At 33.5% G+C, this 15,259-nt stretch overlaps 1 protein-coding gene across 4 annotated transcripts in view; it reads left to right on the forward strand.

The window, feature by feature from the left end:
- Nucleotides 1-15,259, forward strand: part of MON2 (MON2 regulator of endosome-to-Golgi trafficking) — a 106,146-nt gene that overhangs the window by 68,162 nt on the left and 22,725 nt on the right. For 3 of the 4 annotated variants that reach the window (XM_012782366.2, XM_076007455.1, XM_076007456.1), the window contains exons 25-29: nucleotides 1,108-1,306; nucleotides 5,578-6,206; nucleotides 11,057-11,200; nucleotides 11,836-11,853; nucleotides 12,141-12,269. In XM_012782366.2, the coding sequence (XP_012637820.1) occupies nucleotides 1,108-1,306; nucleotides 5,578-6,206; nucleotides 11,057-11,200; nucleotides 11,836-11,853; nucleotides 12,141-12,269 (1,119 nt within the window). The remainder of the gene's footprint in view (nucleotides 1-1,107; nucleotides 1,307-5,577; nucleotides 6,207-11,056; nucleotides 11,201-11,835; nucleotides 11,854-12,140; nucleotides 12,270-15,259) is intronic. The other variant, XM_012782368.2, reaches the window with a different exon arrangement.

The following is a 15,259-nucleotide window of genomic DNA, read 5'->3' on the forward strand; positions in this document are numbered from 1 at the left end:
ATTAATAATATATGTTACCTAATAAAATAATTAAAAGCACTATTTTCTTTTTTATTTTATTTTTACTTTTTTGAGACATAAAAATATATGTATTTATAGTAAAAGCCTTGTTTCCTTCTGTCTTCTATTTCAGCTTCATCCCCTAGCTCCTTCTCAGATTACAGACATACTTGTCTTCTTTATGTTTGTTTTAAATGTAATATTTTTCTGATTCTTATTTTTCTTTCAAACCTCATCTGTAATCATTTTGCTGCCTAATTCTCAATGATTTTTTTCTTCTTCACCTCCCCTGTATTCCCATATCCTTTGTAATTTGATTTTCAGATTAATCTACTTCAGAGTCTTTAAAACTTTAGAGTGTAACAGAGTCACCTAGAAGACTTGTTAAAGCACCCTCTCCACCCCAGTTTATTTTGATTATTTTGGCCTGAAAATGTGCATTTCCATCAAGCTCATGGGTGATGCTTGATGCTACTGGTTCAGAGACCACACTTAGAGAAACACAGAAATTATTCACATTCTACAGGTGGTCTTTTAATTGCCAAGTCATTTGGACTATGCTTAATCTCATCCTGTTCATTTTTTGGTAGCACTGTTGATCATTTCTTCTTGAAATTTTCTCTTCCCTTCTGTTTCATTACATGCTTCAACTTCTCTGTTCAACTTTTGTTTTATTTTTTGCTCTTATTTCTTCCTCTGAATCAAAACATTCCCCAAGTCCCAGTCACTTTTTACTTGTTGATTTTTTTTTTTCAAGCACCCCTCATATAACCCTGGGGCATCAGTTATCCAGATAACTCCCATAATTGTATTTTTTGCCTGGATCCCTCTCCTTAGCTTTTGTTCTTTTTTCATACATTATCCCGTAAACATTCCATTGATACCTCAATTCAACAAGTCTTAGTTTATATTCTATCCAATTTATTTTAATTTTTCATATTCTATGACCTTAAAGATAAGAATGTGTGGTTACCTATATCGATCAGTTTCCTCTAATATAGGGATTGATAAGATTGTCAAGTATATTTTTTGTAATAATTTTTAGATTCCTATGCTATTTAAGCTTTATTATAATACATTTTATGTGACATTTTTATAAATATTTAGGTACTCTTTCATCTACTGGACCGAGTTCGAGAGTCCTCTACCACTGCGGACAAAGAAAAAATTGAGTCTGGAGGTGGCAATATTCTCATTCATCATTCAAGGGACACAGCAGAGAAGCAATGGGCTGAGACATGGGTATTAACATTGGCTGGAGTAGCAAGAATCTTCAACACTAGAAGATATTTACTGCAACCTTTAGGTATATATACATTTTTCTTCTCGTTTTAAAGTAATTCATGTTAAAGGAAATTTGGAAAATATAGAAGATTCTTTTAAAACTTATATAACACTTCTGCCCAAGAATAATTCTTCTTAACTTATAGTCTTTGTGTTTATGTGTGGAGTTGAACAGAGTTGAACAAAAGTTGAACAGAGAAGTTGAAGCATGTAATGAAACAGAAGGGAAGAGAAAATTTCAAGAAGAAATGATCAACAGTGCTACCAAAAAATGAACAGGATGAGATTAAGCATAGTCCAAATGACTTGGCAATTAAAAGACCACCTGTAGACTGTGAATAATTTCTGTGTTTCTCTAAGTGTGGTCTCTGAACCAGTAGCATCAACAGTGCTACCAAAAAATGAACAGGATGAGATTAAGCATAGTCCAAATGACTTGGCAATTAAATGACCACCTGTAGACTGTGAATAATTTCTGTGTTTCTCTAAGTGTGGTCTCTGAACCAGTAGCATCAAGCATCACCCATGAGCACAAGCATATGCATTTTCATTCATTTTACTGAGAAAATGTTTAATGTGTACCCACTGTGGGCTAGCCTCTAGGGGATACGGTGGTCAGCAAAATATGCATCATCCTTGCTGTCATCTACTTGAGGGAGGAACCATAATTACATATATAAAGGCAAAATAGCTACAATGATAAATGCTATAAAGGAATGATGTACTGTGAACTTATAATAGGTATTTGACCTGGCCCGTGAAGTCCAGATAAATTTCTCAGAGAAAGTAATATTTTCCCTGAGGTCTGAAAGGTAAGTAGAAGTTCATCAGGCAATGGTAAAATGAGGTGTGGAGAACCTTATAGGCAGAGAGAACATGTAAAAAGAGACAGAAGATTGAGGGGAAGGGGAATGATGTGGACTGTAGCATGTTTGAAGGTCTGGAATGAAGGGAGTAAAGCAAAGTATGATTCCCAGTGAGGTTGAGAGGTAGGTAGAGGCCAGATCATGTAGAACATGCTAAAAAGTTAGGACTTTGTCTTAAGAGCATTGAACAAAAACCATTGAAAGATTGTAATCCGTGATGTGACCCGATCAGATAGGCAGTTAAAAATATCACTTTTGTATGTGTAGAATGGAATGGCAGCAAGGAAGGATGACAGGATATTGTTAGACTTGTTAGGAAGCTGTTAGATCAGTGGTTCTCAAATAGGGCTAATTTTATACCATATGGGACATTTACCAGTTCTTTTTTTTTTTTTTTTTTTTTTTTTTTTTTTGAGACAGAGTCTCGCTTTGTTGCCCAGGCTAGAGTGAGTGCCGCGGTGTCAGCCTAGCTCACAGCAACCTCAAACTCCTGGGCTCAGGCAATCCTGCTGCCTCAGCTTCCCGAGTAGCTGGGAGTACAGGCATGAGCCACCATGCCCGGCAAATTTTTTCTGTATATATTAGTTGGCCAATTAATTTCTTTCTATTTATAGTAGAGACGGGGGTCTCGCTCGTGCTGAGGCTGGTTTCGAACTCCTGACCTCAAGCAATCCGCCTGCCTCGGCCTCCCAGAGTGCTAGGATTACAGGTGTGAGCCACCACGCCCAGCCATTTACCAGTTCTTGAGACATTTTTAGTTTTCAAAAATGGGGAGGGGTGAGTTACTGCTATTTAGCAAGTAGAGACAAGGAATGATGCTACAGATCTCACAATACACAGGACAGCACCCCACAGCAATGAATTATCCAACCAAAAATGTCAGTGGTATTGAGATTGAGAAACCTGGGTGCTGATTATAATACTTTAGATTCTGGTGGTAGTAATGGGGCATGATAGAGAAAAGTGAACAGAGATATTTTTGTACATAGGTATGAGTGTGCTGTATATATTATTTTATTTGTTTCATTATTTTATGTTTGGCTTCTTTTTAACCTCTTTATTTTAAAACATAAGCATATTTACTCATTCTGTAGGCATTTTTGTATGTTGTTCTTCATGTGCACTTTTTTCCAAAAACAAATAATTGATGGTGTCTGATCCATTTTACACTTTAGTATTTGATATATCTTATTTTTAATTTTAGTTTTTTCGTGTAAAATTTACATGCAGTGAAATGTACAAATTTTCATTGTACATTTGCTGAGTTTTGACAAAATAAGCATTATTTTAATGCCTCTGTGATACATACATTATCTTAAAAGCTAAGAACTTATTAGATATTTAAATTTTTTAAAATGAAGACATAGACATTTCATACATCTTTCATAATTTTTTTTCATTTCTTTCATTCATTCATTCATTTATTGAGACAGAGTCTCGCTTTATTGCCCAGGCTAGAGTGAGTGCTGTGGTGTCAGCCTAGCTCACAGCAACCTCAAACTCCTGGGCTCAAGAAATCCTCCTGCCTCAGCCTCCTGAGTAGCTGGGACTACAGGCATGCGCCACCATGCCCGGCTAATTTTTTCTATATATATTAGTTGGCCAATTAATTTCTTTCTATTGTTAGTAGAGATGGGTCTCACTCTTGCTCAGGCTGGTTTTGACTCCTGACCTCAAGCAATCCACCCGCCTCGGCCTCCCAGAGTGCTAGGATTACAGGCGTGAGCCACTGTGGCCGGCCATAGTTTTTTTTTTATAACTTGAAGACCAGGAAGTAGTATTTATTATTATTTAACATAATCATGTGCAATATATAATTGTACCTAGTCTTTTAAAAAGAGGACTTCTTCCTAGACATAAAATATATTAATAGAAGAATTGTAGGGTTTTTTCTTCCTAAATGGCACAGAATATTCTAGATCTGAGATTAGATCACCACTCTGGTTGGCAAATGTAATGGTTCATCTGACTTTTTAACTGGGGTCGCAACAGGCAGAAGTGTTTTAACTGTTTAATAGTTTTAAAATGTAATTTGTGAAAACTCTTTGAACGGTTTATTTTTAAATCTGTTTTTTAACTCTATGTAAATTATACCTCAATTTTTATAATTTATTTTTTTATTTGTTACATTTTTAAAATATTTATATATTTATTTTTTTACTTCTATTTTCTTCTTTTATTACTTTGCTGGCAAAGGATATACGTCAATTTTTAATAAAAAGAGTATAGAGGGGAAGTTGCATGTAATTGGCCAGATGTTACAGTTTGTTCAGAATAGACAGGTAGTCCCTATTGTTTTATACCAGACTTATTTCCAGCTTTCCTATTAACTGAATGCTTCCTCAGGCATTTGGGTTTATCCCTTTTTAAAAAAATCAAATCTAGTCATTTATAGCCTTTGCCAAATAAAAGTCTTTAAACCTTGATTATACACTTTATAGCCTACATATGTTATACTACTTTGGAAAATATCAATTTCTCTGACTTTCACATTATTTTAATGCAAGTTATGTGGATAATAATCCATGTTATTAACAAAACGATTGGGTTTGATTGTGCTAGAAAAAAAGTTTTGTTTTGTTTTTGTTTTGTTTTATTTAAGCCTCATGGAAACAAATTTACACCAAGCCATAGAGAGCTTCATTGTAAATGTATTTAGCCAGTCAGAGGAGTAAAGGGATTTAGTTGATCAGTGGGAACCAGCAGCTACCATTCAGCTTATGCTCTGTTGATGGTGGTGGATGAGTAGACTCAGTTTCACATGAAGGAGCAAATTCGTTGTGAAAACATGGTTTTTCTTTATGGTACGTTTTCTCTTGGTAACTCACTAACTTATGAAAAAAAAAAGTTTAAGAAAATTCTGTAACTATAAAATTATTTAAATATGAAAACTAAAATATAAAGTTTAAATTTATGGAATATGACATATAGTTTATTTTAAATATTTAACCTATAAAAACATGTATCATTCTGTTATAACTTATAGCTTTTCCAATAATTAAGACTGAGAATATCTTATGTAATCATTAATGAAATTACTAATAGATGGATAGACTAAAAATGTTATTGAAAAGCTTTCGTTTTACCTTCATAGGTTTTTATTCTCTTCTCTTTAAGTAGAAGTACTAGAAAATGGTATAAACATGTATACATACATATCTAGAATTTTGTTTTTAAGACCAAAGCATTATTTAACATACCCATTATCCTCTTCTTGGTGCCCTTTGTTCCTACATCTGAAAATTTTTACTGGATTTCTGGATTGTGATGATTTTCATTCATATTGCTAGTACTTCAGTACCTAATCATATTTTTTCTAGTTGTGTAGGAATTTAAGCAGAAAAATAAAGCAAATATGCTTTGAAGTCTCTAATATTAAGAGAAATTTTGATCACTTTGATAATTTTTTTTTCTCTTCCTAATACAGGAGATTTTTCAAGAGCTTGGGATGTTCTTCTTGACCATATACAGTCAGCAGCACTCAGCAAAAACAATGAAGTATCTCTGGCTGCTCTGAAAAGCTTCCAGGAAATTCTACAAATTGTATCCCCTGTCAGAGACTCAGATAAGCCTGAGACACCACCTGTAGTTAATGTACCTGTGCCTGTTCTTATAGGCTCCATATCAGGTCCTGGCCTGAGCAGGCCATTTGTAAGAACAGACTCAATTGGAGAAAGACTTGGAAGATATAGTAGCTCTGAGCCACCTGTAGTTACTGATGAGCTTGAAGATTTAAATCTCTGGTGGGCTGCATGGAATACTTGGTATAGAATTGGATCTGAAAGCACGAAGCCTCCAATTACTTTTGATAAACTAACTTTTATTCCCAGCCAGCCTTTTCTTACAGCTTTAATTCAGATATTTCCAGCTCTCTACCAACACATAAAAACTGGTTTCAACATGGATGACTTGCAAAAGTTGGGAGTCATATTACACAGTGCTATTTCAGTGCCAATAAGTTCAGATGCATCCCCTTTTATTCTTCCATCTTATACTGAAGCAGTTTTGACAAGTTTACAGGAGGCTGTACTTACAGCTTTAGATGTTCTCCAAAAGGTAATACAATTTTAGTGGCTATCTAAGCAATGATGCATATGGTTCTCTTGAATTTTTTTTACTTTGCTATATTTTTGGGAATAAATTCTAGATCAAGATTGTCATGCATATATACTTTGGCATAAATTCAGGATTGCCAAGATCTAGTTATTTTAAAAACTGTGGTTTTCTGATATGTTTAATAAAAAAGGTAATTTCAGATCTATTTTGAGTCTTTAAGAAGTTGCCTACATCCTCCTGTTCCAATTCACCAGCACTTTTGGTTGACCATGTAAGTCTTCACAAGAAGATAGAATATTTGGAATAGTAGTTTTAGTAAAGTAATTTTATGATTAGAAAAATTAATAAGCAATGGGATTATATTTTGACATTTTTCATCTGATTTTAAATTTTGCTCAAATTTATCAGAAGCCTGTATTTAAAAAGAATAAAATTATAAAATGTTTTTCTCACAGAAATTTTAAAAAGATTTATTTTTAGCTGTTTGTGTTTTATAATTACAAATAAAAGTTATTAAAATAAATAGTCCTAAAATCATCGTGCAAATTCAGATTAACAAGCAAGACCAGATCAAAATTGGTGTTCTTAAGACTGTCAAAATTAATAGCACAATTCACAAAAATCAAAATACTAAGCAAAAAAATGCCAACTGAATAGTCAACCGTTCCAAGAAAGTAGCTAAGACCTTCTAGCAAAATTATAATGAAACTAGATTCTGATCATACATGTTGTCAGTAGCCATTTATGTAATGCAAATCATGTTTTCTAATTAACTGATTCCAGTCTGCCTGACGAGAATAATGAAAACTTTCACAGTAAGAATGGTGATGTTTCCATTAATAGTATACCATGATACCTCTTAATTAGCTCTGGAGGAAGTCTAGCTGAGCAGTAATTCTTGATCTGATTAACCCTAGGTGCATTGGGCAGGGAAACAAATTATGGAGAAATTAAAATTTAAAAGAATCTGACATTTAAAAAAATTTATTATAGGGATATCGATTATTCACAATTGAAATAAAAATACCTGTTTTTATTTTCAGTAGGAAAATAGTAGCCTGTCGGTAATTACTTTCTCTCCCAGATTGGGCATGCAGGTAAATTGCTTATAGACTGCCCTAGAGAGAATGGAAAAGTTTTCCCAGCAGAAAAGAAAAGAGCCGAGGCGGGCGGATTGCTCAAGGTCAGGAGTTCAAAACCAGCCTGAGCAAGAGCGAGACCCCGTCTCTACTATAAATAGAAAGAAATTAATTGGCCAACTGATATATATATAAAAAATTAGCCGGGCATGGTGGCGCATGCCTGTAGTCCCAGCTACCCGGGAGGCTGAGGCAGAAGGATCACTCGAGCCCAGGAGTTTGAGGTTGCTGTGAGCTAGGCTGACGCCACGGCACTCACTCTAGCCTGGGCAACAAAGCGAGACTGTCTCAAAAAAAAAAAAAAAAAAGAAAAGAAAATTATAAGTCTTTTAGGATGCCCATAATCTAGTATTCTCATTCAAATCTTTTATATATGTGTAGAAGATAATAAACAAAAATGAAACAACACTCCCCAAATTTTTTTCAAGAAAAAAGAACATCATTTTATTTTTTAAAACTCTGCTTTTGTCTGGGCACTGTGGCTCACACCTGTAATCCTAGCACTCTAGGAGGCCAAGACAAGAAGGATCACTTGACCTCATGATTTTGAGACCACCCTGAGGAAGGGTGAGACCCCTCTCTACTGAAAAAACAGAAAAAATTAGGCGGGGCTGGTGGTGCAGTGCTGGTGGTGCCTCCAGGCTGAGGCAGGAGGATTGCTTGAGCCCAAGAGTTTGAGGTTGCAGTGAGCTGTGATGATGCCACAGCACTCTAGCTGGGGTGACAGAGCAAGACTCTGTCTCAAAAAAAAAAAAAAAAAAAAAACCCACAAAGCTCTGCTTTAGCAATAAGAAAACAAGTGGAATTATTTATCCCAACTATTCGGAATTTGTTCTGAGCTTTTAATAGCTTTAAAAACAAACATTCAGTCTGAAACTTAGGAAGCTTGTCTATTTATATTAATAATGTCTTTGCATTATTTTCACACTAGCCATTGTTTTATTACTTGTGTGATTATCTAAATGATGTTTCCTAAACCTTGAATGTGCGATCTTTAATGGTTCTCTAATATTTCCTAACAGAAAAATTAATATTTTATCAGTTAGAATGTTTTTATATTTTCTTCTACAAGTGTCAGAAAATTTTTGCACCAGCAAAATTTACTTGCTTTGGGACTTTATCCTTAAACAAATAGCTATCCAGCAAAAAACATTTTATTGATCAAAAGCTATTTTCCTTCCTAAAAGAAAAACTCATTTCTGATTTCATGTTTTCTTTCTAAAGAGAATATGTTGTTCTTCCTCAGTGCTATTATATTGTTTAGGGCTTCATGGTCACAGTCTTCTTTAGGTTCCCAAATGGCTAGTTCCCAACCAAGTTGACTTAGTTTTGTGTACTAATTGATTTTTTTTTATTTTTTGCCAAGTTAGAATGCGTGGAGGAACTGGGAATTATTTTTTTAATTTCAAAATATTGGAGTACAAGTATTTTTGTTATATGGATGAATTGAATAATGCTGAAGTCAGGGCTTTTAGTCTGCGTTTCACCAGAGTAGTGTATAGTGTACCTGATACGTATGTTTTTATCCATTAGAAGTGGGAATTTGATTATTTGCTTTCTGTATGTGCTGTACTGTAAGTTCTGAAGTGATGAGACTGCATCTGTCTTACTTATTGCTAAACTTCCTAAAGTCAGATAGCTGTATACCCCATCTGCCTTCATCACCAGGGCTGCTGGAGTTGTACTCCATGAGACACCCTCACATTGTATGTGAATGATGCCCTTGGAGTCGTGTAATAAAGCTCTGTACTCTAATAATATGGCAAGTTTCTCCATCTCTCTGTACTTTAGCTTCCTTATCTATAGAATAAAAATAATAAATCTATAACTTTGACTATTAATTGGGATATTTGTAAGACATTTAGTACCTGGCACAAGTTAAAACATTCAGTAAATGTTAGCTGTTGTTTTCATCAAGTTCTCTAGCAAAGGCCTTAGTACATGGTAGGCACTGAATGGATTATTATTAAATGAGTTAACAAGTGAAATCTTGAACTGTGTCAGAAATTAGATGTCCAATTTCATCTCTTTTTTTCACATACACAGTTTTCAAGGACTGATCAGAATTATTGTCCAGATTGCTTATTGATTCTCAGCTTTTGGACTAAAATTATTTATCATGTTCATCCTATAGATTTTTCTGATACACAAATTTCAGATACTAAAGAAAAACCAATAAAACCTTTTTCTTAGATGGAGTTTGTTGTAAAAAAGAAAACGTGGGTTCTATGTTATGCATTTTAAGATCCCAGAATTGCTCTATAAATCAGCTATAACACTATTAGTATGTTTTATTTTTAGAAAGGACCATTGAAAATTAAAATACATAGCCATAACTTTGTGCTAAGATACTTCCAAAGAAATTGTGATGGTTTTCCTTTTTTAAGTCATTGAAAATAAAAGAATTCACTTAGAATAATTCAGTCTCTTTTCCATAGTAATTACTCTTTGGTTTTTTATATTCAGTAAAGAGAATTCTTTTAGATTGTATAAATTTTGCAATTCAAGTTCTCCATTATTTCTGAGAAAAATAACCAAATATTGAAAGATTATATTAGATGTCTATTCTAATTTTTTACATTGTAATTATAGGATGGTCTAACTTAAGGTATAGGCAGCACTTGCTTATCTACTTCATATCTCAGTGTGGTGTGATCTAAACTTCAGTTACAGCACAATGGCTACATCTCAGAGGAAAAAGAAAACTATTATCTGATAAGTTAAGAAAAAGCCATGGATTGCATAAAAATAAATTTTGTTCATATCTTTTTAAAGAAATTCCTTAAATATTTTAAATGCTATGAATTTTGGTTTAGTATTTTGAGAATGCTGTCCAGTGTAAAGTGATCATACTTTTTGTTTTGTAAAGCACAAGTATATTTTAGACACTCCATAAATAATATCATTAAATATTTTTACCACAGAAAGAAATGAACACTAAAAGATGAAAATATAAAAGGATAAGATGAGAAAATATGTTTGTGGCTAGGAAAAAAAACCCAGATAGGATTTATTTTAAGTATTTTCAACACATTTGAAGTAATTAAAATCTGTAATATCAAATTGTTTGGAGTAATAAATCTAGAGAACTATTCATTAAAATGTTATTAATTTATATTCAAATATTTAATTTTCTTATTTTACATCAAATCTGTTTATTCAGATATATTAGACATTAAATACACACAGCCCTGTTAAAAATTTAAAATATACATTTCTTTTAGAAACAAATTTTCACAGATGATTTGTCTTCCCAACTGCAATGCTCATGATTATTTGTTAATGTCAGTGGACCAGGGATGGTGCAGAAATCAGCTGTCATTTCAATGAACTGATACCACTTAAATGGAAGCCAATGTCGTTTTGGTCAGTGAAGCATTCTTAATGGGCTAATGGCTATATTACTGAACAAATTACCAAATTGTAGAACCTGAGGGCTACCTGGGACTTCTCTTTAAGTGCTTGCCCTTTTTCCACTCTGTGAAGGAATAAATAACACTTTTTATTAAAGAACTTTAGCTGATTAACACTTTTAGCCTACACTTTATTTCATAATAGTTTCAAATAGTTGTCCTTCAGGGTTTATAAAAGATGGTATAATACTTATATATAATAGGACAGTCTTGAAGAGTTTTTAGTTAGACAAATGCATATATGGTGCTTAATGGAATTCAGATTATCCACTCTGATGTTCATATTTTGCTTTTATAGGCCATCTGTATAGGACCAGAAAACATGCAGATAATGTATCCAGCTATATTTGACCAGTTGCTGGCATTTGTAGAATTTTCCTGTAAACCTCCACAGTATGGACAGCTGGAAACAAAGCACATAGCGAATGCAAAATATAATCAGGTAATTTACTAAAAATTATGTTTACTCTGTAAGATTTCATGGCTTATAAATATAGTAAGTTCCACTTAAGATGAACTTTGATTACCTCAGAAAAAGAAAATTTTCACTCACAGTCTTATGTATGACTGTTAACACTTTAAGCTGAACAGAAATATCATTTGGGAACCATTTCTGTGTTCCTTTTCTCCTTGTTTATGACTTTCCTCTTCCAACTGGATCTTCAGAGAGTTTGGCCTTTTATGTTACTCTACAATATATCTTTCTTGAAAAATACAAGTTCCTTTGTACCTCTTTCTTGGTTGCCCCAGCCCAGTACAAAATGGCTTCTAAATCCCTAAGTCTAATCTTATTTAAAATAGATACCTGCAACGCAAGATGAAGAAATTTGTGTGTATTAAATTAGAAGTTGTCCATTACTGGTGTGAAATTTAGTTGGATTTTATGTAAAAGATTTTTATAGCCATAGTTGGCAAATTTTAACTTTGTTTTGGCTTAGGGGAAAAGTAAATTTCTGATGCATGCACATGCTGATTTTATTAACTCAACATATAATTTTATATCGTCCAAAAAGGAGTTTTAATATGTATTAACTTTTCTCATTCTATTTGTCTTCCAACACAATGGAATCACAATAGATCCAACTATTTGCACCGGTGAGTTAAATTTCCTAAAATTGTCCTTACCTATTGGCAACAAATAAAATACATCTTTCCCAGTACTTGATAGAATGCTCTATGTGCTTTTTCCAATCATTTTAATTTTTGCCTGGCTGAAAATTATTTTTTCATGAAGTACATACTCTTTGAAAACTTTGCATGTAATATAATTTGACCTAAAACCAAGGCCTGAACTTTAAGACAGAGATGCTTTCTCATTGAAAACAATATGATTCATCTATTCCCATTTATTTTTAACTTCATGTGAAAATATTAATTTCTAGGCGGAATGGGTAGCCTTGAACTATGTACCGTTTGCTGAAAGGTCTTTAGAAGTGGTTGTGGATTTGTATCAAAAAACAGCCTGTCACAAAGCAGTGGTGAATGAGAAAGTGCTCCAGAATATTATTAAGGTATCCTTTTTTATTATTATTATACTTTCATTAGATGATGACAATATTATTGAAATTATTCTCTATATAATATGTTATCATTATATTGGGATAAATGAAAATTGTAATTCATATTATTTATAGCGACTTTTCCCCTGATGAGCATTCAAGGAGAAATTCACAATGCACCCGATCAATTTAACTGATCATGTGTATTGTCTTTTTAAGCCAATTCCTTAGTGTATGGAGAACCATTTTTTTAATTCATTTCTTGTTGACTGTGTTCTGTTCCTCTAAGACTTATTTCTTGTTTTTCCTTCTATTTCGAAAGACAAAACCTAAACCTTGCTCTTCCCCTAGCATATGGATGTACCTTCTCTTTACTGAATAAACAGACCACTGTGAACATTCTTCCCTCAAGGAAGAAGGCCTTTCTCTATTCCAAGACTCATCCTTTTCTCTGTGTTTATCCTTTCCTCTTTCTACCTTTCTTTATTGATGATTCTTTCATTTTCCTTTCAGCATCTTATACTTTATCCTACAAAAATGATTAATCATTTAATACTATAAAAACTTTCTCTTAACTCTACTTCCTATTCAAATTGCCATCCTCTTTCATCTTTCCTTTACTTCCAAATTCCTTTAAGCAGCTTGTGGCCTTCACCTAACCATTCTTTACCTATTCACTCTTTGAATGTTGGCCTGTGTCCATCCACATTGCTCTGTAGAAACTGATTTCTCAAAGTCACAGAAGACCATATCTTCAAATTCTGAGTCCTTTTAAAATTCTTTATCTCCCCTTTAACATGGTACTGCCCTTTTCTTCTTAAAGATCTTTCTTCCCTTGACTTTTTTAATACTTATTTCTACCTCTCACTACTGATCTCACCAAACTGTCCCCTCTCTCTTCATTTATTGAGCATATTTTTTAAACACCTCTATTACCAGGTACTAACTAAATACCAGAGATTTTAAAATGAACAAGACAATTCTTACATTTAATAACTCAATATAGGGAATAAGAGAAAGACAAATAATAAAATAATAATACAGTGTGTTAAATGCTAGATGAAGAGCACAGAGTGGAGGCAGCTGTGCATTCAGTTGACCTGACTTAGATTAGTCCATTGCTGTTTACTTACTGCTCTATGATTTTGGACCAGTGGAACTGTCTGAGAGTGTTTCTCATGTGTAAAAGCAGGGTAATACCAATACTACTTACATGTCTCAATAAAGAGACTTCATTGAGATACATCATTTAATGATACTGGCTTGCCAAGTAGTCAGTGCTGAATAAGAAGTTAGTATGTCCCACAGACAAAGAAGTGACTAAACTGTCTAGGGGATTTGGGCAAGAATTAATAGAAATGAAACTTGAAGGAATAAGAGTTTGATAGTGAAAAAGCGATAGGGAAGCATTACAGGTAAGTTAAGCAGTATACAAGATCATAGTATATTTTCAAGAAATATTGAGAAATTCATTTTAGGGAGGTCACAGGACCTGGAATAAGTCTGAAAAGATAACTGTAGTTCTTATAAACCATCATAATATCGGACTTTAACCATGAAAGGTTGAACATTAAGAGTGACATGAATCAGTTTGTATTTTTTCCAAGGAATTAAAAGAACCTTTTGTGTACTCCCATTTTGTTGATGCCACTTTATGGCATCGTATTGTGGTTATTGGACAAGACTCTTCCTTTCTCAAAAATTGTGAGCCTGAAGTGAATTTCCAAGTTCAACATACATTTACTGAGTAGTCCCTGTATTAATTTCTTAAACGTTTTAAAAAATATATAACTTGAATAGATCAGCTGTGGTTAATGTTTCTTTGATTTCAGTAAAATATTAAAGGTAGTAGTAAATTATTCTTTAGGTTGCAAATGACATATATTTAGGCACTGACTAGCTTTAACAATAAAGGGAATTTTTTGATGTGCTTAATTGGAAAATTCAAAGATAGAGGGAAGGCTTTAGGATTGATTGATCCAGTGATTCAGCAGTATCATCAAAAACCAAATTTCTTTTTTCTGTTCTGCTTTCTAACAAGTGACTGTATACTATGTTTTTCTTTATTAGTTGTAGGCTAGTAACAGGATTATGTGTCCAATAGGAGGTATGTGCGTGTGCACATGTGGGAACTTCTTAAGTTCCTAAAATTAATCTTAAGTGGACCAGCTTTGGTCCATACCCACTCAAACCAGTGATTGTGGCCAGGGAAATGGAATGGATTTGACTGGCTTAATAAACTAAGCATCTCCTTGTCTGAATTCCCAAACTAGAACTGAGGACATTATCTTCCAAAGTATATGGGGTGTATGGAGGTGGAGGGAGGCAAAAGGGATAAATAGATTCTGGGTAGGCCAAATATCTGTTAGTGGAGGCCCACATCATGCTGACACTTAATGGTTCATATGTTCTGTATATGAGTACTCTGTAATTCCTGTGGAGGAGGATGATACCAAGTTTTATATCCTTGAAATGTGAAAATTATCTTTTCTACTCTTTTTTTTTCTCAGAACAGAATTTTTATGTAAAAGCAGATTTTTTACTCTAATGCAAATTGTCTGATGGTATGCCAAAACTATTTACTGATGGTGCTCTGGGTTGTTCAGTGGGGTATTTTGGTCAGTCTAGTGTTCTAGTTGCCAGATAGAACCAGAGAAGTCCATTCCGAACCACCAAATTTGTTCTTTTAATGAATGGAAGCCACTTGTCTGAAAAGTTAATCCATTAAAAAGATGAGTCACTGTACATAGTCACTATACACATCTGATCACTATACATAACTTAGATACTCCACTCCTACACCCTCAGTGGTCAAAGGTAAAATAATCTTAAATTATCAAATTTACTGAAATATTTGGAAAAGGAAAATGTCTATTGAAATATTAAGAGTAGAATATGAAATTCAAAGAATTTTAGAGATAAAACTTAAGACTTGAAAGTGACACTTTTGGTTGTACTTATCCTTCCCTACCCATTAGTGGAAAAATAGTCATATATCACTT

Source organism: Microcebus murinus, chromosome 10 (assembly GCF_040939455.1).
Source record: "Microcebus murinus isolate Inina chromosome 10, M.murinus_Inina_mat1.0, whole genome shotgun sequence".
NCBI classification, from domain to species: Eukaryota; Metazoa; Chordata; class Mammalia; order Primates; family Cheirogaleidae; genus Microcebus; species Microcebus murinus.